Here is a 25,903-nt window from a genome sequence, read left to right on the forward strand (position 1 = left end):
TGATAAACTAAAATTTCCCTTAGCTCAATTTCCTATAAAAAGGATGTGTTAAAAATGCATCAAGTGCTAGGCTGGCTTTGACAAGACAGAGCAAGAAAACCTGTCATCTTCACATCTCTGAGGAGCAGAGAACAGTTCTCACCGCCTGATGCTATTGACGCCTCTGCAGCATCCAGTCCTGGGGAACTGGCCCCAGGACCTGCTGGGGCAAGAACTGGCAGGACAATGAAGCTCAGTACCAGGAGGGAACTTCCACAAATTCCAAGTCAAATACAAGGTATAAAGGTCAAATTTACTACAGACTGATCAAGACCTAAGTTTGTTACATTAACTTATAGAAAATTAGCCTTTGGCCCAGCTGGTACAGCTCAGTGGTTGAGCATTGACCTATGAACCAGGAGGTCACGGTTCTATTTGCAATCATGGCATATGCCTGGGTTGCAGGCTCAATCCCCAGTGTTGGGCATGCAGGAGGCAGCCAATCAATGAGTCTCTCTCATCATTGATATTTCTATCTCTCTCTCCCTTACCCTTCCTCTCTAAAATCAATAAAAATATTTTTTGAAAAAGAAAATTAACCTTTAGTGGAGACTCGGGAATTAGGCTTCCTTCTAAGCCACCAACAATGGACTAAATGTTTGTGTCTCCCCCCCCCCAAAATGCATATGTTGAAATCCTAGCCCCCACTCTGATAATATTTAAAGGTTGGGCCTTCAGGAGGTGATTGTGTGATAAGGGTGGAGCTTTCATGAAATGGGCTTATAAAAGAAATCCCAGAGGGCTCCCTTGTCCCATCTGCCCTGTGAGGACACAGCAAGAAGATGGCCATCTATGAACCAGAAAATTGGTTCTTATCAGACTGTAAATAGTACTTAATCTTAGAGGCTGCAAACCCCACCATTTTAGAGAAGGAATCTGAGGCTCAGAAAAGTTCACTGTGATGCCTGAGATACTAGATTATCTAAGGCCAATATTAATATGGAAATGGTGAGTAGCTACAATCTGAACACTCAATATCACAAAAATGTTCTTGCCTATATAATAAAGAGGTAATATGCAAATTGACCATCACTCCAACACACAAGACCAGGCCTGCAAGGGAGGACAGTTGGGAGGGACCAGGCCTATAGGGGAAGGGCAGTTGGGAGGGATCAGGCCTGCAGGGGAGAGCAGTCAGGGGTGACCAGGCTGGTAGAGGAGGGCAGTTGGGGGCGATCAGGCCTGCAGAGGAGGGCAGTTGGGGGGGGGGGCAGGCTGGCAGGGGAGTGATTAGGGGGTGATCAGGCAGGCAGGCAGGTGAGCAGTTGGGAGCCAGCAGTCCTGGCCTGTGAGAGGGGTCCCAGATTGAAGAGGGTGCAGGCTGAGCTGAGGGACACACACCCCCATGCACGAATTTTGTGCAACAGGCCTTTAGTGTGTGTGTGTGTGTGTGTGTGTGTGTGTGTGTATCCTATATAATAAAAGAGAAACATGGTAATTAGCCATAACTTCGCTACCCTTCCCATTGGCTAATCAGGGCAATATGCAAATAAACTGCCAACCAAGATGGCGGCTGGCAGCCAGGCTACTGGCACGAACAGGAGGCTTGCTTGCTCCAGTGACGGAGGAAGCCAGGTTCCCCGCCTGCCGCTGCTGGGCTCTGAGGTGCTCTCTAAGAAACATTGTTACAAATATAGAAGCTAAACAAAACCCCAGAAACCTGCTTTCAGTCAGCGGGGATCTCAGAGCTGGAGTAGCAACGAAGTTTCAAATACAGAAAGTAAACAAAGCACAGAAACCTGCTTTCAGCAGCCGAGGTCTGAGCTAAAGCCGGCTCTCAGCTCCAGTGACAGCCATAGAATGTAAATAAATCCCAGAATAAAAAAAAAAAAAAGGAAAAAGGGAGAGGCTGGGAGCTTCAGTCACCCGCCAGTCTGAAAACGGCCCTCAGCCCCTCACCCAGGCTGACCAGGCACCCCAGTGGGGACCCCCACCCTGATCCAGGACACCCTTCAGGGTAAACCAGCCAGGCCCCACCCGTGCACCAGGCCTCTATCCTATATAGTAAAAGGGTAATATGCCTCCCAGCACCGGGGTCAGCAGAGCAGCGAGGCCTCCTGGCCCCTGGAGCAGCGTGACAGGGGGCAGTGCCCAAACCCCCTAATCACCTTGCGGCTCTGTGTGTGATGGGGGCGGGGAGTGCCCCAAACCCCTTATCGGCCCTGCTCTGTGGGTGACAGGGGGCGGCGCCCCAACCTCCCCATCGACCCTACCTTGAGTGTGACAGGGGGCAGTGCCTCAACCCCCCAATAGGCCCTACCCTGAGCGTGACTGAGGGTGGCATCACAACCTCCTGATTGGCCCTGCTCTGTGCATGACAGGGGGGAGTTCCCCAACCCCCTGATCGGCCCTGCTCTGCGTGTGACCAGGGGGAGCTCCCCAACCCCCTGATCGGCCCTGCTCTTGGGTGACAGGGGGGAGCTCCCCAACCCTCTGATCGGCCCTGCTCTGTGTGTGACAGGGTACGGAGCCCCAACCCCCCTGATGGGCCCTGCTCTGTGCATGACAGGGGGCAGCGCCCCAACCCCCTGATCGGCTGGCTCTGTATGTGACAGGGGTGGCACCACAACCCCCTGATCGCCCTGCTGTGTGTGTGACAGGGGGTGGTGCCGCAACCTCCCCATCGACCCTGCCTTGAGTGTGACAGGGGGCGGCGCCCCAACCCCCAATCGGCCCTACCCTGAGCATGACTGAGGGTGGCATTGCAACCTCCTGATCCGCCCTACTCTGTTCATGACAGGGGGTGGCGCCCCAACTCCCCAATCAGCCCTGCTCTGAGCCTGACCAGGAGCTGCGGGGCAGGCACCTAGGGATTGGGCCTGCCCTCTGCCACCCGGGAGTGGGCCTAAGCCAGCAGGTCGTTATCTCCCGAGGGATCCCAGACTGTGGGAGGACACAAGTGGGGCTGAGGGACACACCCCGCCCCCGCCAGTGCACAAATTTTTGTGCACCGGGCCTCTCTCTCTCTCTCTCTCTCTCTCTCTCTCTCTATATATATATATATATATATATATATATATATATAGAGAGAGAGAGAGAGAGAGAGAGAGAGAGACTTAAGGAGAGACAATATTTTGACATTAAAAATGTTATTCACGTTGTGTCAAAAATATTCATATTGCATGTAATCTCTAAGCATTGGTCAGCCCACTATAATTTGGAATAATTAATAAGGTTATCAATGCCAAAGTAATATTTCTCAAGTTTACAATCAAATAATAGCCTTTATTCTAAAACCCACAAGAAGAGTGAATGTGACACTATAAAGTAAGAGGACTAGACTAAGTTAGTCATTTAATTGTGGGATTGGTTTCATAACTGCTGATTTATATTCAAGCTACTGAAATAGCTCGTTCTCTGTATTATTTTGAAGCAAACCCATAAAAATGCATTCAATGAAGGCTTATTCCATGGATTCCATCCTTTCTGTTTACCATTTAACTTCAGAACTATCTGATTTATAGCAATCTTATTTTTTTAAAAAGAAAATATGGTAAGATCTATCTGACAATTTACCAAGTTCTCATAAACTGTACCAAAGACAGAGTTTCTGGCACCCCCTAGATCAGTGGTTCTCAACCTTCTGGCCATGTTGTGACCCAACCATAAAATTATTTTCATTGCTACTTCATAACTGTAATGTTGCTACTGTTATGAATCATAATTTAAATATCTGATATGCAGGATGGTCTTAGGCGACCCCTGTGAAAGGATCGTTCGACCGCCAAAGGGGTCGCGACCCACAGGTTAAGAACCGCTGCTCTAGAGGCTCAACTTGTGTGTCTGAATGATCTCCATGGAACACTTTTTTCTTCCTTGTGATGTTGTTAATGTCTTAGTAATTTAAAATGAAACAAGTATTCACAACTTAATGAGACTTGAGGTGAAATGAGAATAAAAGTCAAAGCGGTAGTAAGCGTTTTCATTGGAAATTTTCCTGGTTTATTATTGGGAAGAAGAGATGATTAAACATTTTTTAGAGGAGATGGGAAAAGAAGTAGTATGATTTGATTTGATAATTTCTAGATATGTTCTGCAGAAACTTATTCATTCCTCAGTAGTTATTCAATGGTCTCTTGCCCATCTGTACAGAACTACTATGCAATGACATAAAAAGTAAAAGGTAGTTCTAAAAAATTTATAATGTGTGAGGCAGAGCACACTTGTGCACAGATATTTAAAAATTCACGATTATCGTGATACTACCTGAAATTACCTGAATTGACACTTTAACATGGAAACAGTTACTCTAACCCATGATCATCTTTTCCAATCAAACAAGGCAGCCAGCAGACAGTGAACGACGGTGCACCTGCTCCCACGAACAGGGCGTGGACAGAGACATATCCTGAGAAAGCTAAGGTTTCTTCTCACTAACCACTATATTTTTATCTTTCAAAGTGAATTAGGTCACAAGGCTATTTCAATGACTCTCTATGAGTTTTCCATCTAATCATACGCTTAAAAGTAAAAATAAACATACTGCATATAAGTCACCTCTCCATTCTAAAACAATTAAGAAAGATTGGATGGGACTAAAAATATGGCATCTCTTTAATTTCTGGCAGAGCTGAATGGCCAGCTCTATTCTCTTGAAAAAATAGAAAAACTATGTCATGTTTATGATTATATATATGTAAATATATATCTATACATATATATATATACACACACACAAACATACATATGTTTATTAGATTGTAATATATAATCTTTCAACAAGGTGACCTGGGTCACAAATGCATTTCTCAGATAATTCTATTTCTAAAAGTGTACAAGTTTAACACAATCATAGAACTAAAATTAATTTAATCACATTCCTTCAACTGACTCTCAATACACACATACATATTAAAGTCATATAAATATTTAAACAAAATAATAAGCTAACATTACATATAATATGAAGCTGAGAGAAACAGCCTAAGATTGTGATTTGGATAAAAGATTATCTTAAAAACATACCATGTATTTGTAAGCATTTAATAATGCTGTGGATTGAAACAAGTATTTAAACCTAACACTGTTTTGCTTTTCTCTTTTACCATTTTAGTTGACCTTGAATTATAAACATTCTCTAAAGTTAATTATCATGTCTCTAAGTTAACTTTTAAAAGTAATGAATTGTCACTATACATTAGGCATGAAAGAAATAAGCCATATTGAACATGCTGATATTTGATCCAGAAAACATGCTGAATTCTCTTCATAGTTTTGATAGTTAATTCTAAAATTCCTTCAGGATTTATATGTAAACATTCATGCTATCTGCAAATATTTTTAAACATTTTGCTTTTTCCAATTCATTGTTTCTTCTGTCTTTTCTTGTCTTATTGTGATGGCTGAGGACAAAGTGGTGAGAACACCTCTTCTTTTGTTTTCATGATTAAAATGACACTATAAACCTATATATTCAGTATTACTTAGGTTAAGAATAATCTCTTTAATTCCTAGTTTACTAAGAATTATTAATTATGACCTAGTATTGAAATTTATTGAAACTTTTAAAACACTGATTGAAATAACCATTTATTTCTTTCTCTCATCTGTTAGATGAAGCAATTACAGTAACTGCTGGCTAGTCCATAATGATGTCCTCAGGTCCACCCTCTACCTTCCCAGCTCTGTCCTATATCAAGGGGTTGCCTTGCAGGCAGTTTTCTGTGCATCTGTAGCACCAAGCTTCCTGCTGACTTGAGCCAATGAGAGGCCCTGAGAGTAGGCTGGAGGCTGAGTAGGAGGAGACTGCAGAGTATTACCCACCCTTCCCCTCACCTCCCACAGCCTCTGCCAGCTGCTGCACCCTCTCCATGGCTCTGTATCCTGCTGGATGGGCCTCTCCCACTGGAAAATCCAGAGCTAGGATTCTTGAGGCCATCATTTCTCAATCTTGGCACTATTGACATGTGGGGGCCACATAATTCCTTGTTGTTCTTGAGTTACTTCTCTGCTCTTGTTTGAATTCTCAGCTTTTCTCTCAGCTATATAACCAATACCCTACATTAAATTTATTCTGCTGGAAAAGCTGCAGTCATCTGTGACTGAGAAAACAAATTCCTATTACTAAATCATGCTTGGATTCTTAGGACTGACTTTAGATGCATATTTGTAATAGCTGCTTTTTATCTGCTTCTATTCATTTTACTTCATTGCCCATTTTTTTCTAATTTATTGAGATGAACGCATCAATTATTAATAGTCAATTATTATTCTTTTCCAATATATAAATGAAATGCTAAATATTAGTCTCTATATACTATACTAGATACATTCTTTGAGTTTTGCCATTTGCTGTTTTAATTGCTATTCAGTTATAATCACTTTCTATAATTGATTATGATATTTCAAAGTTAACTTCTGAAAGTAATTTAAACTATCCTTATAAATCAAGCAAGAAAGAAATCATCCATATTCAATTTGCAAAGGAAGCAATTTTCAAAATATAAGGAAGTAATTTTGAACTCTCAGTATTACTAATAATTGCATATGCTTGGAAACATTCCCCAATGCTTATGGTATCTAGAATGAGAAGTTTGTATTTCATATTACTGCCCAATCCACAGCTGGAAAATAAGTTTGAAGGAACATTCCTCACTTTCAATAAAAATAATTATCATCATAATCACATTATATTAGAAAGACATGAGAGAATCAAAATGCGAAGGGCTAACGTTTATTTCACTTGGGAAGAAATGCTATAGTACAAGGGAAAGAAAAAATACAATTTCAAATTATAAACATCAAATTCTATAAACTATATATAAATACACCTAACAACAAAAATATGTAAGCACCAGAGAGCAGCGTGCAGAATTGTTAGACTTTTTGTATGGCAGAATCAAATCAATACGTCTTGTATATAAGAAAAGACATGCAGAGGCTTTCTATTCAAGCCTGCTTCTTTTAAAGGAGCTTTACGGAATAACTTAATTTCATACACACTAAGAGGGAGGGACACAAAAGAAACAGAAATTTTGGAAGCAATAAAAAACATACTCAGAGTTGCGATTATATCTTTTCTGAATTGTTTTTCATTTTATACTTGAAAAACTACATTAGTGGGGGAAGATGGGGAGAAAAATAGACTTTGCTTGGGGCAATGGGTACATGATGCAGTGTGTGGATGATGCTTTATTGAGTTGTACACTTTCAACCTTTATGGTTTTGTGAACCAATGTCACCCAATAAATTCAATTTTTAAAAAACTACATTAGTCTGTATGAACAAACATGGAATAACAGAGTTATAAAACAGTCTATTATAAAAACTTCACTTTTTTGTTCTCATTTCTGTTCCCTAAAGAATGTCTTCCCTGTCTTCTTTGCTCTCTCTCCTCAGCAAGATGTGCCATTTATTGTAAAAGTCCGCTCACTTGTCTCCAGGATGAGCTCCCCCGAGAGGAGGCCAGGTCCCAGTTAGGCCGGGTTCAGAGGCTCCTGAGGAACTAACAGCATTTGTACTTCTACTTATTCCCATCTCAGGGTAGGTCAATGCTTAGAGAATGCAGGGGGAGCAAGTGTTTGGCAGTGTTCTATCACTCAAATCTCAAACTGTGTATAATCATATCAGAAAACTCTTCTGAAGCTTGTGCACCTGCACAAGTGACTGGGAGTTATTTCCAGACCCTGAGCGGAAGTTTGTAGCTTAAGAATGACTAGCCACAACATTTGGTGTCTATGTTTTTTCCCCAGATATTATTTCCTAAGAGCCATGGCAGGTTCCCTCATGTCAGCAGCTGCCTGGCACTGAGACTGTCTCCTGCCCAACCTCCATGCTGCCTCCCCCAAATTTCCTCAGAACCCAGGAGAAAACGGGCCCCGGGGAGCAGGCAGCACGTGGATGTGGGAGGACCACCTCTGCAAGGTGCAAGGAGAGATGCGGCCTTCAGGGAGTTTCATCACTAGCATGGATGTCTCAAATTAATAACATTTTTCATTTCTGTCTCAGCAATTACACTGGAAGCTTTTTCCAGGGCTCTTCAAGGCCTCCTCACTCTTTGATTGCCTCTGCCAGCACCAGCCGCCTGGCGCAACCGAGCTGCCTGCAGAGCAGCCTGCGGTTTCCATGGAGACGGTGCCCACATGGAGGGGGATGGAGAGGAGAATGCCAACTGGAGCAGCCCGATCTGACCACAACACCCTAGCTCCTGAGGTCCTGGAGGTGTTAGCAACCAGGTCAAGAAGAACAAGGAAATGACTGAGATGAGAAAGAGAGACATTTAAAATTGGCAAGTGTCTCTGGAGAGGATGCAATGCTTCCACCAAAATGAAATGCAATCAGGTCTTCAAGTTTATTTAAAAAACGCTATATGCGCATGCATATGCATGCGTGTGTTAGTATGGGAAATTTTTGATCTTCTCTTCACATCTGGGAACAGCATTACTAGTAAAGTTAATTTTCATGGAAATATCAAAAACCAGCAAGATGACTTTGGAGTGTGCAACCATTTTAGTGGAGCATGATATCAGAATATGTATTTCTGACCATGATGCACACTTTATTCTGTGCCATTAATGAGATGCTACTATTCATTTCTTCCTATGTTTATACAAAATCCTGTTGTTGTTTTTTATGTACAAGAATTCTGAAGCAAGTTTTGTTTACTCATAAAACCTGTAGGCTCACAAAGGCTAACCCATAAAGTTAAAGTTCACTGTAAGCTGCCCAACTCGCATTCAAAGCTGCCACCAGCATTTTTTTCTCTGATGTGCTTAGGGCTGTGCACCAGTATCCCATTCTCTAAGCCAGTGGTCGGCAAACTCATTAGTCAACAGGGCCAAATATCAACAGTACAATGGTTGAAATTTCTTTTGAGAGCCAAATTTTTTAAACTTAACCTATATAGGTAGGTACATTGTTATTAACTTAATTAGGGTACTCCTAAGCTGGCCTTTGCTAAAAACATCCTCAATCTGACTGAGGTATGTTCGCTGAGGTTGACCCCTTCCAACTCTCCCATCCACACTCCTCTTGTATACTTGTTTCGTCTATCTCCTTTCGTTCATCCTCTCTATATGGCCAAACCATCTCAACATACCTTTCTCAATCCTCAACACTACATCTTCTTTCACTCCACAATGTTCCCTAAAATTAACTTAATAAACTTTACTTAAAGTTTTAAGTCAACTTCGCACTGTACGTGTGCGCCCGCACACGGTATTTTGTGGAAGAGCCACATTCAAGGGGCCAAAGAGCCGCGTGTGACTCACGAGCCATGGTTTGCCGACCCCTACTCTAGACATACCGTAGGATGGGGCTTCCCTCTCCCTCTGGAGTTGGGCATGGACATATGCTCATAATTCACTCTGTTTCTTGGAACAGGACTGAGTGACAGATGACCTAACTTTCCACTTCCCTTTCTCTACCTCAATGAACACGGAAGAATGTACTAAGATGCAGGAGACATTAGCCTGGGCCCCCAGTGACTAGGATCATCTAAGCCTCCATTCCCACCTTCCACCAACCCATACTGAGGATGTACCAATGTCTACCCTTTTTAATTTTCATGTTGAGAGTACATTTGTTCAAGCTAGGAACAGTGAAATCAAGGAAGGGCTTAAGATGGAAAAGGCAAGATCATGGCAATGGAAATGCAGTAACTGCTGAAATTTGGTATCTATTTGTTAAAGCAGCGTAACCTAGCTTATCTTAGGGGATATACAACCTCCTGGTTCAATCATAAAATATGTAATTAAGGTATTATGTGCATTCATATGACATATCTAGAGAATTAGGACAGATTTTCTCTTCAAGGTCACAGTCAGACAAATTAGCAGATGATTAATATAAAAGGTAATCTATGAAATACTCCATAGTGAATAGAGAATAAAATTTCTATAAGAGTTCACTTTGAGCTGAGATTAAGACGAGGAGGTTTAGTGCAAGAAAGGAGCATTTAAGAATGGTGATGTTGAAGAATTAATAAATCAAGAAGGCCTTCTACTACAAGTAAGGTGTGTCATGACATATAATAAAGGCTCATCAAATATTACTGTTATTACTATTTTATTTTATTTTTATTGATTTCCTAGAGAAAGGGAGAGGAAGAGAGAGAGAGAAGCATCAATGATGAGAGAGAATTATTTATTGGCTGCCTCCTACACACCCCACACTGGGGATGAGCCCACAACCCGGGCATGTACCTGAACCGGGAATTGAATCGTGACCTACTTACACTGAAAAAATAAAAACAACTATTGCTTATCTGCAATTTGAATTTAACTATGTGTCCTATATTTTCATTTGCTAAATCTTGTAACCTGGGGATAGCACGGCTGTGTAAGCTGGCTAGTGGCTAGGCGTTCAAGTTATCAGTGAGATGATTCATAAAATAAAAATTAATTGCATTTATTGGTCTTGTAAATTGAAGAAGGTAAAGATTCCCATTTACTTGTTAAAATATTTTCAAAGCAGATGATGAAAATGTCCTTTACTTCTCTAAAAGCCACATATTAAACAAAATGCATTAAGTGCGAAATTTTGCAAATGTAGCCATATCTTAAGATAATAAGCTATCATCAGACAAAATAGAGTAGGTTTTCTTTCTTACTGCTTTTTTGTAATTTTGAGAAATGATTCTCCCTTCCCTCGCCCTAATCATAAATCCAGGAGATGAATGATAAAAAAAGATAGTTACTGCTGACCTGATATTTATTAATTAACAAATCAATTTAATGACAGTTTGAGCTTATTAAAATCAAACTTAAATGTCCTCTCCTTTACTGAGATCTTTGAAAACTTTAAACATATGTTTTAAAAACTTCTAGGGCTGAAAATGAAATTTTAAAAAATAACCTTTATCTTTTAGGATAGTTTTAGGTTTACAGAAAAGTTGCAAAAATGATACAGAGAATTCCCATATACTCCACACCCAATTTACCTTATTATAAACACTTTATATTAGTATAACACATTTGTTACAATTAATGAACCAGTAGCAATATATTATTATTAACTAAAGGCCATACTGTTTTCATAGTTACTTAATTTTCCCTTAAGTCCTTATCCGGTTCCAGAATCTCCCCTCGAGGCCAAATCACATGTAGCCCTCGGGTCTCTTGGGACTCCCTCTGACTGACCGTTTCTGACTTTCCTTATTTTTTCATGACCTTGGGAGTTCTGAAGAGTGCTGATCACTCCTAGATGTCTCTTATTTAGGCTTCGCCTGATGTTTTTCTCATAACTGAATGGGCTATAGGTTTTTAGGAGGAAGTCACAAACATCAACTGCCATTTTCAACACATAATATCAAGGTTATAAACCAGATTTTCTAATTGACACTTTTTATTAATTGCTTCCTTATATTCTGGGAAACTAAGGTATATTTTAATGACCCCAATGTAGTATTACCAGCACAACTAGCCTAAAGTAAATGTCTGAACAAGACTCAGGAGCTTCAACCATATAAATGAATGACATTCAAATATGGGCTCTGGTATCATTTAGAATGATATGACACTTTAAAGTGGGGATAAAGGAGTTTCATAAAAATATTAGAACATTACATTTACTTGTCCTTTAAATGAATTCTGTGCAGCTTAAAGACCAAAGTCACAAGCCTAGAGGTAGGCCAAGAAAACAGGAAAGGTAATCACTGATGTAGATAGGCAGAGTAATGACCTAACCTATGACAGAGTAACAGCCTGCATCCTGCTGCCCAGGGCCAACATACTAGCTGACAGTTCTTTAAGTGTCACAGCGACGTAAGTTAATTCTTTCCAGCCTTGCCAACCTTAATCCAATCAATGATTTCCCCCATGACCCAAGAGTTGGCACATGTCCCATAGTACTTGAAACACAAAAGAATTTGAATCTCTTATTTGTTATTAACCCACTAACTGGTGAATTTCAGGGGGAAAGGATATATGTAATTTTGCAATTATTAATTAGCTCCTCAGTTAATGAGATTAGTGATTAGGTTTAGATTGCCATTTTTGTAGGTCAAAGGCAGTTGCATGTTAGCAATTTCAAATGGTTCCAACCAACACTCTCAACAACAGAGCTATGTCAGACCTGGGTCTGTATTTTTCCAATTTCCCAAAATGACTTGTAAATAAAAGGCTTTTCAAAGCATGTACTACCCTTGGTAAACAATCAGGTGTGAAAGTTCCCATTTCCTTCTTTGCATAAGAGTTAGAGCCAAAAGCTGAAGTTATTAGACATCATGCTGAATGTCAACAGTGCGGTTGAGTATTGTGAGAAGGGACCAGAATGCCACCTTCCACCGAGCTCATGGGGTGACCAGCATCTGGGCATGCACACAGATGACACACTTTCAGTGACAAATCCCCAAACTGCTCTCCAACACTGATCAATGTCAGTGATTTTAAGACATGATTTACAGACAGATTCAGAGTTAAAGATGCCGAAATATGTAGCCAACACAGTGCTCCAAGAAACAACTTAACCCAAATTGTTGCTTGAGTAAGTGGCAATAAATTAAGAATCAAAGGAACCTATTTAAAATACTCTTGTTATGTAAGAGGAGCCTCCCCAACCTAATGATATTAGTTCAATAACTGCAAGAATTCACTGCATTTGACTAAAGGCATAGCTAATTTAAATCAAAAGAATTGGGGGGGGGGGGTATTTTTGTGATAGCAGCATCCAAATCTGATATATAGAAGTTTATATAAGCAAAAGACTTCTTTTCCTGATAATATTAACTATTTCCTGTATGAGATGAAATAAAAGTAAACATGTAATTACTAAAATACCACTATTGAAATCACATAAATTGGCTGATATTTTATTATGTAGCCATTAAAAAATCCCATATCCCTGACACTAATATTTACTCCTTATAAAACAAATAACAAAATTTTCAACATATATCATTCAAGGCCTTATTTATGTCAAGTGTGACATTTGGATGATTCTGTATTCATTTCAAATAATTAGCATTTCTTTCAGTTGGCAATATTCCAAATCATAAATGGCATCTTCAATTTAAATATAATGAGAAATGTAATATAAGTTCATCTTGAGAAAATAAATCCACTCCTGATGATTATATATATTTTTCACAATTTTTCCTTAATAATACCAATAATTATTTATAATATTTTTCACAATTTTCCCTTAATACCAATACTTTCTCTTAAGATAATGTATGTCTTGATTTTTTTTTAAAAAAAGTCTGGAAAGTTATTTAAATCAACATTCCCTTTATTTTATAGCCCACTATTTTTCTTTATGATGATAATTACTGTTCTATGAAAACACAAACTTTGTACAGGTCTATTTTTTATTCTAAAAGTAAGGTTAATATCCTCCAGCAGCACAATTGCTGGCATATTTGTATTTCATTTAATATGAGACAATAGGCCTTTGAAAATAGCCTGCTATACTTGAGGACACCAGGAAATCATGCAACAACCAGCCTGATAGGGAGAAGCATCCTATTCCATCTGTACATGGAAACACACCAGCTTACTGACCAATCACACTGATCTCTGACATTCAAGCAGCCATAGATTGTCTTCCATCTTCCCATTTCAACATATTCTGTTATATGATTCAATGATTATTCTATATTAAAATTTTATCCTGCCTGGGCATCCACTTAGAAGCCAGATATATATGAATATTTGTGAGTTCCTGTTTGTACTACATCAGTATAGGATGGATTTTAAATTAATTGTAATGACCAACCTTCAAAGAGGAGATGGGCCTGTGGAGAGAATTAGCATTAGATTATGTCAGGAGATGAGGCCTTCATGAGGGAACTGGTGGTCTTATAAAAGGAAGAGGGAGGGAGGGAGGGAGGAAGGGAGGGAGGGAGGGAGAGAGAGGGGGAGAGAGAGAGAGAGAGAGAGAGAGAGAGAGAGAGAGAGAGGCCAAGAAAATGCTGGACGAGGACATAAAAAGAGGGCAGCTGTCTGCAAGCCAGGAAGATGGCTCTCACCAGGAACCGAATGAGCAGGCACTTTGACCTTGGACTTCCCAGCCTCCAGAACTGTGAGAAACAGTACCTGTTGTCTGAGCCACGCAGTCCTGGTATTCAGTTATCCCTTAGAGTGCTTTCATTTCCTTCCATAGTCAGGTTGCACCATCACAACAGACAAGCCAGTGAACACATATTTCTAACTTCTGTGACTGAGGGGAACATAGCATATTCTCACATTTGGAATGAGGTAGTACTTATGCCATTCAGCATGGTACTCAATTATCCACTCAGTGCTACAGAGCAGTCTATAGACCTGCTGTCAAAATGTTCTATCATCTTCTCCCGGTGATCCACAAACAGCTTCATAAATAATTCTGACATGATATTCTGTATAACATCACACATCTGCACACTGCAACACCTGAAACCTCATACTATATCTATATATTTAGATTAATATGCAGCTTAGCTTCTTGAGGATGACAGCAAACTTTTCCACATGCAACGTGTTGATGACCATGTGCATATACAGGGATAACCCACCTGCCTTGACTGCCCCTCTCAATGCCTCCTGGATGTGGAAGCAACCCTACCTTTTGCCAAATAACCAGCGATATCTAGCATCAAAGATACCTTAGCAAGAAACATATAGGTAATAATGTTCTACTTATACTAAAACTATTCAGCAGAAAAACTGAAATTACTCCGATAGTATATGAGCAGCTATCTAAGTAATAGAATTTTCCCTCATGGACCACCAAGCAATTCAGTCCAAAAAGTAAAAAGAAGAAGAAAAGTCCATGGGCACCAAATATAGGGGTGTAAGCATAAAGGACACTGACAGAAACTGTGAAAGTAGCTGCATTTAAGAGCATCTTCTTTGGGTCAGGACTGAAAAACGCATCTAGCCACCAAATCCTGGACCTGGCAATTAAGCTAGAATGATGACTAACTGAGAAATAGCACGTGCTTTTAAACTCAGGTGAATGTCAACTAAGGAGCTTCTCAGAATAGCCGAACATGACAAACGCTACTCTGGGTTCAAAAATCTGTTCTGTTGTTTTCAAAATTCTGATCCTCACTTTCAGAAGATAACATATGGGAAAACACTTGCAACAACTAGCATGCCATAAAACTCAAAAGAATCACTTTGCTTATATTTCCTCCCACGCCTTTTTCAATGGCAGGCAGCACCTGATCAGCTGTCACCCTGCTCCCCCAGTTGCGGCTGTGTGTCACCTGCCATTCTGTAGGCGTAACTGCACCCCTGTGAAATGCATACTCTATCAGGCCACCAGGAAGAAGCCACATATATTACACTGTGTAAAGTATTTGTGTAGAGTACTACAAGAGCTCGAGTTCTAGTAGCAATTCCTTCATTTTAATAGAGCTGACACATAGAAGAAAAGAAAGAATGTCCAACCTGTGATGGGAACTAGTCACCTGCATTTGAAATCCTAGTTTGGAAAGAACAGAAGTAGCTCACTACCCTTCAGACAGAGGAAATGGCTAAACTACGCGGATGGGGACAGATTTTCTAGCTCTGGAGTAGCACGCTGTTTGCTACTGTTTATAACTTAGTGCTTCTTCAAAACTTATCAATCAGCACAACTTATTGAGTGAATGGATTAATCAATGAGCAATCGACCAGCCCATTAAAAAAGTTTTGTTGCCAAAACTAATTCAACCTACTTGCCTCTTCTTACTTAAAACGTCCACACTTTTCACTAAGTGTTAACCAAACTCCCACCCCCTCTATCAGAGTCAGCAGAACACAGTCTTCTGTGCCCACAGGCTGTACTTGCCAAAGAAGAAGGGATGTCACCGTCATTCGTCACCCAAGCAAGTGTCAACCTCCCCAGCCATCCTCTTGCTGCTCTCTTCTCACACTCTGCTCTTTCCTTGGTTTCACATGGACAAGCTAAGGGCACCCATGAATCTGCTCAGCTGCTCAAGAACTGTGGACTCACTCTACAATGTATCATGCAACCTGCCCTCAGCCACAGAAAGAAGATTTTAGATGTATAAGAAAAAAAGACCCATATCTGAAACTCCTATAAGCATGAGTAGCATCTCCTCTTGAGTGGCTCGCACTTAGCTACTCATTAGGAAACACAATGAGGGATAGCAACTTCCCTCTGTATTTCCTTCAAAGGTTTTGAGAATAAGAACCAAATTAAAGTTTGTTTTTCATGACTTACACATGATTTCTTTCTATTGACAGGCTCTAGTTAGAGTGATCAGAATTCTCTGAAATTCTGTTCAAAGTATTTAAGGAAAGATGCTCGGAAAATGGAAGCCAGCTACAGTTCACACTTCTAAAACTGTTCTGACAAAGCCTTCCAGGTGCCAGACTCAGCAGCCCACCAGGGGAGAAAATAATATTCTGGGGACATTTGTGCAGACTTCAATCTCTGAGGAACAACAGGGCTCCGTTCTACTCCCCTTCTAAACAGCAATTATCTGTGCAAAAGGGACAAAAACACAGAGGAACCATTTTTTGAGCTATTTGGTATGACAATTTTTGAAGTGGTATAAAGAGATAACAGGAATTACTTCCAATGATGAATAAAAGAGAATTCTTCCTATGGACAACATCCAATGGCATATCTTTACAACTATGGGATATTTTATAACCATTTAGTAACAGAGGTCAGAGATTTAGTTTTACAGACAAGGAAATCTTTGATTCCAACTCATACAAAAAAAAAAATAGCCCGGGACTCTGCATCTCAGTTAGTTGGGTGTCATACAATACACCAAAAGGTCTCCAATTCTATTCCCTGTCAGGGCACATGCCAGGGTTGCAGGCTTGAAAACATCGAGTTCTTGGAATTAATCTGCAGAAATAATCTGATGAAAACTATGTAGTTTCAATTACAGCATCATATCTACCGCCAGAAAATACCCCAAAATAGCAAGTTATTTAATTAAATAATGTTATAAAAAGTGTGAAACCCAAACACTAAAAATGAATACCTTACATGTTAAAAAGTAACAAAACAGAATATGATAAATCTTTTAATAAAAAATGTGTAGGGGTTAGCATTTCTGATAAAAAAAAAAAATAGTCATGCCCTGACCAGTTTGGCTCAGTCGATAGAGCGTCGGCCTGCGGACTGAAAGGTTCCAGGTTCGATTCCAGTCAAGGGCATGTACCTTGGTTGCGGGAACATCCCCAGTGGGAGGTGTGTAGGAGGCAGCTGATCGATGTTTCTCTCTCATCGATGTTTCTGGCTCTCTATCTCTCTCCCTTCCTCTCAGTGGAAGATAAATAAAATATATTTTTTTTAAAAAAATAGTCATTTCTGGGATTTGAGCTTTTGCATAAACTTTAACTTCTTTTTATCATTTCAATATTTTCAAAAATTTTTTTAAATATGTTTTTATTGATTTTAGAGAGTGGAAGGGAGAGAGAGAGCAAGATAGAAACACTGATGAGAGAGAAACATCAAATTGGTTGGTTGCCTCCTGAATCGGTTAGCTACCTTCTACTCAGGATGGAGCCCACAACCTGGGCACGTGCCCTGACTGTGAATCAATATGTCAATGCTCAACCACTGAGCAACACTGGCCAGGTTATAATTTCAAATTTTTAATGAGCATGCATTCTTTCTGAAATCAGAAAAAAACACACACACTTTTTTGAAAAAGAATAGTTCACTGCCCTCGCCGGTTTGGCTCAGTGGACAGAGCATCAGCCTGCAATCCGCAGGGTCCTGGGTTCGATTCCGGTCAAGGACACATACCTTGGTTGCAGGCTCCTCCCTGTCCTGGGCCCTGGTCAGGGCATGTGCAGGAGGCAACCAATTGATGTGTTTCTCTCACATCGATATTTATCTCATCTTTCCCTCTCTCTTCCACTCTCTCTAAAATCAATGGAAAAATATCCTCGAGTGAGAATTAAAAAAAAAAAAAAGAATAGTTCACTCAAGTACCATAGAGTTCTCAAGAAGCCATCAGCTTGCTAAATCTACTCAATACGTCTCAAATTTAAAAAAAGAAAATCTAGGTATAGGCCTGATTAGAGTATGCAGAAGATGCACCCCATGTAGACACCCAGCTAATTAATGAACTTTATCCCAAAGCAAATATATAATATTATTTTCAAAAATTTAAAAATATGCTTTTTTTCTGAGCAATAGATATCAAACTATGATATATTTGATGGAAATATCATCTAAAAAGAACAAAACACTTGACACCCTGCCATATATGCTATGCTCTTGTGTTTGTGTGGATACGTGTGTGAGTTTGTATTCTGGGTATCATATTCAATACAGTATTTAGCCTTGACTTTCTTCTTAACCTTCAGTACCATGAATACTTCCCCTATAATTATTATTTGAAAAGATAATTCATAGCTGCATGACACTTCTTTGGAAAGAGGTTCCCTGATATATCCACGCACCTACTAGACTACGGATTTCACATTATTCTTTCCAACCCAACTCAAGCCAGATAATCTCATCCACCCAATATGTGCCCCCGACTCCCTGCACCACCTCAGGTCCTGGGTAAATGTGACATGATTTCTAGTCTCTGACACAGCCCATTACACCTGTGTGCCTTTCTGGAGGACTCCCCACCACCTCCCTCATCCAGGAACTCCAAAACAGAAGCGTGCTCAGCACCAGTAAGGACTGCATTAGAGACGAGAGACTGAATTTTGGCTCTTTTACATTTGGGAGACGGTTTGCTTCCAAAGAAGTTGCTCTTCCTGGAAATTAAATTATTCTGTGTTATTGAAGGTAATAACTGCTATGTTACTCTAATGTTTGAAAGTCCAAATAAAATATTTGAGAGAGAAGAATAAAATTTATTTTAAGAAGTGAGCTTTTTTTTTGGTTGAGTAGCCATGCTCGGAGTCAAATAAAACATCATGTCTATTTGGAAATTCAATTCCTTCTTCTTTATTGACGGTATCCATGATTGCTCCTATTAAAAGTTAAAACGTTAAAAGAGAGCCGAACTCTAATTATCAATACTGAGGGAGAAAAGTGCTTGCATGGATCATCATTTATATATGGTTTGGGAAGTCAGATTTTGACTTTGTCCTTTTTATGCCTAATTCTCACCACTTCCAAAGCCATCCAATTACTGGCAGTCAAACTCCAGCATGGGGAGTAAGGCAGAAATACTGAGAGTGAGTTATTATAAAGCTGGCAATACATAAATCAGTTGAATTTCATGGACCATACTCTCTATAAATCAGCCAGGGCATTAGACACTCCCCTGATAAGTCCTGATATAGTGTCAAAATAGCATGAAATATTTAAAAAGCTCAAGTACTAAGCAAAATACTGTGAAAGCTATCATATCCCAAATTCCACAACTAGAATTCTTTGTACACCATGTCACTGAGGAACATGTCTTCCCTACTTGGGTCGCTTCCTTCCAGGGGAAGGGAAGTTAATTAACGAAATACTTCTGGCCTTCCCCAGCCCTCCACGTTCCCTGCCTCTTCCTTCCTCTGGAGGTCTCTCTGCCTAGAGAGAGCAAGGTTTGGGCTCTAGTGCTCAGAGGAAGCTCTGTCGCTGTGTGTGTGTGGGTGGGGGGGGGGGGCGGGGGGGGGGGAGAAGAGGGGAGGGGCGGGGAGAAGGCCAAGGTGTCCTGGGATGTCCTTTGGCATCATACCAAACTATATCTAACCAAAACTAACATTTCACCTCTGATGGCCACTCCTTTATATTTTTTCTTCCAATATTCCAACTTCCTCAAAACCTGGAAGGGTTAGTGGGGGTGATATTTATTGAGGTCCTTAAAAAATACCAAACAATCCACATTTCTGCTCATTTTATAATTTAAGGTAAATATATACCTTTCTGTGGTTTATGTTGTTGCATATTCAAATGAGAAAAGATTACACTAAGCATAAGATTACGAACCAAACCAAAAGGCTCCTAAACCAAAAGAATAAATTATATAAAACCTGTTACTGAATGCATGTTTATTAATACATATATACTTGATCAAATTTCTAAGGACAGTTGTGATAACCACATTAGACAAAACTGTTATTAATAAGAAAAATTCCACCCTTACCTATAAAGAACAAATATACTAATTTTAATGATAGAATTAACTATTGCTGTAATCCAACACTATAAAACAACAACCCATTTATTAATCTGTTCTGTATCACTCAAAACTTGTAGAAATTTTGAAACTTACATTTTTTTTTTTTTAGTCAAACATAATTGGCTCACCTGCCTATTTCATCCAAAAAACAGAAAGGTATTTCATTATAGCATGTATTTTACTCTGGTAACTTATAATTGGCAGTTCCTACAACGACACATAAATTTGAATATAAATAACCAAATTCATTGTCAGAATGTTTTTCTCACTGAAGATAAATTATCAACTGTTCCACAGGTCACAGTCTACAGCAAATTCTAAGGTACATTCAAGCGTTATTATCATAAAATCACGTTGCTGAAGATCAGAGCTCTACCTCGCAGGAGCTAGGTGATCGAGCCCAGAGGAGTTGAGTATTTCAGTGAAGCTACTAAGAGTGAAATGATATGTGAAAATGACCACTTATTTCAAAAAGGTACCAATGCACAAACTTTATTTTCTTAAGAACTTGAGTTTAACAGGAGGCGGATGGAGTGGAATGGGATGCTGTGGGCCTCCTATTTATTAGGTAAACAAATTGTTTCTTTTCTTTGTCACAACGATATTATGATGGAACTCATGCTCTGTGGTTCTAAGCAGAGCAGATATTTAACATCTGACCTCAACCAAGAGTGATGCTTATTAAATTGTCTACAATATCCTTTGTACAATATTAATTATTGTAGAAAATTTAATCTTAATCACTACCAAAGTTCTGCCCTGGTTGGGTGACTCAGTTGGTTGGTGCATAGTCCCACAGACTAAAAGGTGGTGGGTTCTGGTCCCAATCAGGGCACATACCAAGGTTACGGGTTTTGATCCCTAGTCAGGGCGCGTGCGAGAGGTGACCCATCTACGTTTCTCTCTCTCACTCTTCCTCGCTCCCTAAAATCAGTGGGAACATATCCCTGGATGAGGTTTAAAAAAGCAAAAGAATATCAAAGCTCTGCCATTTCTGACGATTAGGTTGGAATCTTTTTCAATAATAATGCTGGGATATATCATTTACTTCTCTTTTAGCTTAAATATTATATACATAAAGGACTGTTACATTGCAGAGTAGAACATTTGACATATTATATATGCAAATATACATAATGAAATAATATTAAAATAGGGGTAGGGTGAGGATATATCCATTTAATAGCCTATGTACAGAGTGGTGGCCTATAGAACATATTTTTATAATACATAAATGAAGCATAGTATTCATCTTAATATGTGTATAAAGATCTCTTGTGTTTCTACAAATGTTTATAATTTACAAGTTCCTTATATACTCACTTACGTTATCCCAAAACCTATCTTTTGTCTTATTGTACCCATTTTATGGCTAATAATACTGAGCTAAAATCTGAGTATCACATAAATGGCCAAGGGCTGAGCTAAGAAGAGACTGAGCTAGGATCCATCCATCCAAAGCCATTGCTCTCTCCACATCTCGGCACCTAGCTGAAGCAGAATCCAAACCAGCATTACACTTATATATATTCCAATATTTTAAGATATATTACAATTTTTTATATATATTCATTATTAGGCAGAGCTCAACTTTTCTCTAGAAATATATCGTGACTTAAAATTACAATTAACGGAATATTAAATTTCGATATATGTAATTCCTTTTACAAATAACTTTTCAAAAATCTCGCCAAAGGATACAGGTGAATATTTGTCTCACATAGGAAGTTTCTAAAAAACACTGTTCCACTTATTTAGCCATTTTTTCCAATTTGTCAAAAACTAGTTGATACAGAGTATAACTTCAATATCCTAATATGGCTAGGTCATTTCCTACAAATCAATTAACCATGATACAGAGCTTTAAATTGCACTTAACTGCTATGTGATCAAAAGATAAACAACCAGAGGTGTCATAACTGCATATTTTTGTTATCAGTCTTAACACTTTTAATGGACTAAAAGCACAGGGTGATAAAATACTTCTTGTGAGTTTCCTGTGTTGAAAGTTCTGTTTGTGAATATAATTGGATTCATTAAACCCAACCAGGCAGTTTACTTAATCAGTAAGCTAGACTGGCAGACAATGTGATAGAAACTATTTATCTATGACATGTTTAATATTTTACATTGATATAAAAGCTGTTGCTTTGGCACATAATCAGATAAACTTGAAGCCAGCAACAAGTATCATGAACTCTTCCCACTCAAATTAACTTTTCTCCCACATCCACACACCAGGTATCACAAAGCCATCAGAGAATCTAGCCCTGAGGACACCTTCACATCATGGATGATGAAACCCATCATGGAAACCAAGGGAGGAATTTGACTTGAAAATCAGCCAGCAAAGACCCATTGTACCAAATCATCTACGGAAGTACTGGATTTAAAGGGATCTGCCTGTTTTCTGTAGGTATCTTTTTATCCTCTGAATTACAGTGTTTAAGTGAAAGAACTCTCAACCAATCTTTATTTTAAAAAATTGAAACTTTTTAGAAAGAGTGATACTAACATCACTAATTCCCTACTAAAAAAGTGAAAATAATGTTCAGAGAAACAAGCATAAATGGGTGCTCCTTATCTTCTAGGGTTAATCATCAGGAAAGTCAAAGAACACTTTGCAACAGTTCCCATTTTAGTTCAATTGGCTGGTTACAACCAGATGCATTAGTTCATACAAAGTACACCTGGCTTTATGGACAAGCTACTATAAATTACTTTAAATGTAAGTTTAATGTTTCTTACATAAGGACAACCTGATGAAATTACTCTGGAGAACTCTTTTCTTCCACATGCATGCATACTACACAAAAGACAACTTCGATAGAGCGCAACAGTGACTAGCGAGTTCTATAACATTTTCAGGAAGAGCGCCGTGTATTCAATTATATGTCAAAAGTAATGTTACATTTGAGAATATTATTACTTCTTTTTTTTCATTTTAAGGGTTATTATGAAAGTGATATTACCCTTAGAAATTATGTAACAAAAATATGAACTGCATTTTCAAACCAATATCATTTAAATTTCATTTTTCTCTCTGATGAATCGTTTCACTGGGAGAAGGAATTGGCCTGTATTCTACTGTGAAAGATGTGAAGTTGATGGAAATACTGCAATTTGACAGTGCATGACTTTTATTACAATGAAAACATTAGTGACATCTATAATGAGTAGGTTATACGACTACACAAACATACACCAAATTAAATAACTTCACTCCACAGGGCTATGACAATTTCATTAAAGCAAGAACCTCATGTAGCTACTACAATTGCCATTCAATCAGGTACTCTCACTTTCAATCTACAACATATCATAAAACTCACGTATACAATCCATGTAGTTTTCCCCATGCCTCTCAGCTGCTCTCTGTCTGCACACATAGGCACAGAACAATATCTACTAGTCCTTTAAGAACCATGTTTGAAACCGTAACCTAGGACTCAAAAGGAGAAAAGAGAAAAATGGACATCTACTTCACATACTGCTTGTTTTTGAAAGAAATTTTATATTAAAGCAATGCAATGAGCAAAACAGCATGTTCAAAGTGCTCCTGTAAAGTTCTCGAGTGGGCAGAGGTGAAACTAACGCAACATTGGTAAACCTAATCTCTCTCCCCACTTAACTCACGCTGTACAAACCTGCCTAACCGTTCTGCAATGCTGAGACGTGTGCGCTGTATGATTACGGGACTACCAGATTTCAACATCTGACTCCAAATGCAACCATCTCCATTCAAGCCCTCAGATCTTGTAACCCACAGACCAGTACGGATGCCACTTAACATTCTCCCCCAAAACAGAGAAAATGGATTCTGCGTGTGGCAAAGAGATTTTACAGCGGTTTAAAGCAGCGAGTCCGTATTTGAGGATGCCCCCGCCCCTATCTGTCACACCTCTAGTGCGAGTCCTCAGAATCATGCAATTTCATCCCTGTCACTCGATCATGGTCGTATTGAACACTTCATGGGATTTTTAGAAGTGGTGCAGCTCCAAAACCTTTAAGTCCTGCAGGTGAATTAGTAACAGCAAAGAGATGAACTGAACTACCAGCAGCAGCCCAAATGCGACTGGAGGGATGCACAATGAGGTAACTCTTAGGGAGTTTCAGCACCTCCCTGTCTCCACGGAAGTCCCTGCAGAAAATGCCCAGCGTCTAGAACACTGGTCACATAGTTCCTCAAAGTGATCATCTATGCCTGTCAGGCCCAGCAATCGGCGTCCAACAGACCCCTTTCCTTAAACCAATGTATCTACTTGATAACATTAGGCATGCATGTGACTGCCACCTTTCAGAGCCAAAGCAAATCAGATCTTGCAGCGGAGGCACACAAGGGGGGAAACACCTTGGCACCACGACCTGCTTCCCTTTTCCTCTTTTCCCACACCCTTCACTGCCCCCCCCCCATCCCCCTCACACATTTACTGCGAAACACAACTTTAGGCGTTTGGGAAGTAACTGTTCTTTGTGGGAAACACACACACACACACACACACACACACACACACACACACACACACGCCAACAATCCCTGAGACTGTGTTCCTACCATGCAGACCAGGGAGGCTGCACCACATCTAATGACTTAATTCTGAACGATAGTGGCTCCAAGCAGCTGAGTAGCAATCGATGGAAACACATTACACACCAGAAGAAGAGGAAGATCTGCAAAAGGGAGCAGCAGCTCTCCTCTCGGCCATTAATTACCGGTCACCCAAATATCGCAACGCAGTCTCCCGCACGCAGTCAGAGCTCTCCAAACCTGGGTTTCAGGTGGCGCCTTCCAGAGCCACGCTATCTATTGTCAGGACGCAGAAGCCCCCCGAAACTGGTGAATCGGGCGGAAAATGCTCGCTTGGAAGCCGCTAAATATAGACCCAGGGGGGCTGTGGGGCTGGCAAGCCGCGGGAGACCGAAGACACGGCCATGGATGCATATGACTAAGTATTTCCATTTTGTTCTAGCCAAACATCATAATGACATTGAACATAAGGGCAAAAGACTGGAGGGAAGTCCTCCCCGCCCCCACCCCGTCCTCTTCTCTATATTAGGGACGTCATATATGCAGCGTGTATGTTGTGGACGGTGGTAGGGAGCAGTATTGTTGGTGTTGCCCTATATACGCCTCCTCCAGGGGAGACGGGTGGCAGGGAGGGGGAGCACGCCGAGAAGCCACTTGGTAAACGCTCCAAAGAAAGGCACTAACCCGGGCCCCCCTTCCCAGCAGAGCCGTCATCCGAGAGGGAACCCGGAGCGATCGCGGTCCTCCCCCGGCGGCAGGACCACGCAGCCGCCACCACCGCCAGTCGGAGCCCAGGACCAACCCCAACCGGCGGCGAGGAGGAGGAGGACGACGCGGGGAAGGACGCGTCTGGCCCCAGCCGCCCCGCGCCCGCAACTCACCGAACGGCGCGGCGCCCGATTTCTTCCTCGCGAACATGCACCCGCCACGAGCGACAGCTCCTCAGTCCGGGGAAAGGCTTGCGCGCCGCCGCCCGGCTTCAGGGCAAGGTCCTGACCTTGCCCAACTGCAGCATCGTCCGCTTTTGTTGTCTGAGCGCTGCCGCGGGACAAGGGCTGCTGGCGGGGAGCCGGGGCGAGCGCCGCGGGGGAGAGGCGGCTCCCGACGCGAGTGCGCGGCGCCCGGCCCGGCGGCCCCTCCGAGCGCGGCGAGCGCAGCGCCCCCTGCCCGGCTCCGCGCGCTCCGCGGACTCGGGGCTCCCCGGCGCTCCTCGGGGCTCCTCGAGGCTCCTCGGGGCTCCGGGCACCGCGGCCGCCGGCCGGGCTGGGAGAGCTGCCGCCACCGCCGCACCCGCCGCTCCGCTCGGCCGGCTGCCGCCACGGGCGCGAGCCTGCAGCCGCCGCGGCGCCCGGCGCCGAGCGCTCCCG

General features: G+C 40.9%; 1 protein-coding gene across 2 annotated transcripts in view; it reads right to left on the reverse strand.

Annotated features, from left to right (window-relative positions):
- The window catches only part of CTNND2 (catenin delta 2), a 784,675-nt gene extending 759,144 nt beyond the window's left edge, over positions 1 to 25,531 (reverse strand). For both annotated transcript variants that reach the window (XM_081089970.1, XM_081089969.1), the window contains exon 1: positions 25,418 to 25,531. In XM_081089970.1, the coding sequence (XP_080946096.1) occupies positions 25,418 to 25,454 (37 nt within the window). In that variant the 5' untranslated portion in view covers positions 25,455 to 25,531. The remainder of the gene's footprint in view (positions 1 to 25,417) is intronic.
- Between the last annotated feature and the right edge of the window lie 372 nt (positions 25,532 to 25,903).

The sequence above is a fragment of the Myotis nattereri genome (genome assembly GCF_964212035.1).
Source record: "Myotis nattereri genome assembly, chromosome: 4".
NCBI classification, from domain to species: domain Eukaryota; kingdom Metazoa; phylum Chordata; class Mammalia; order Chiroptera; family Vespertilionidae; genus Myotis; species Myotis nattereri.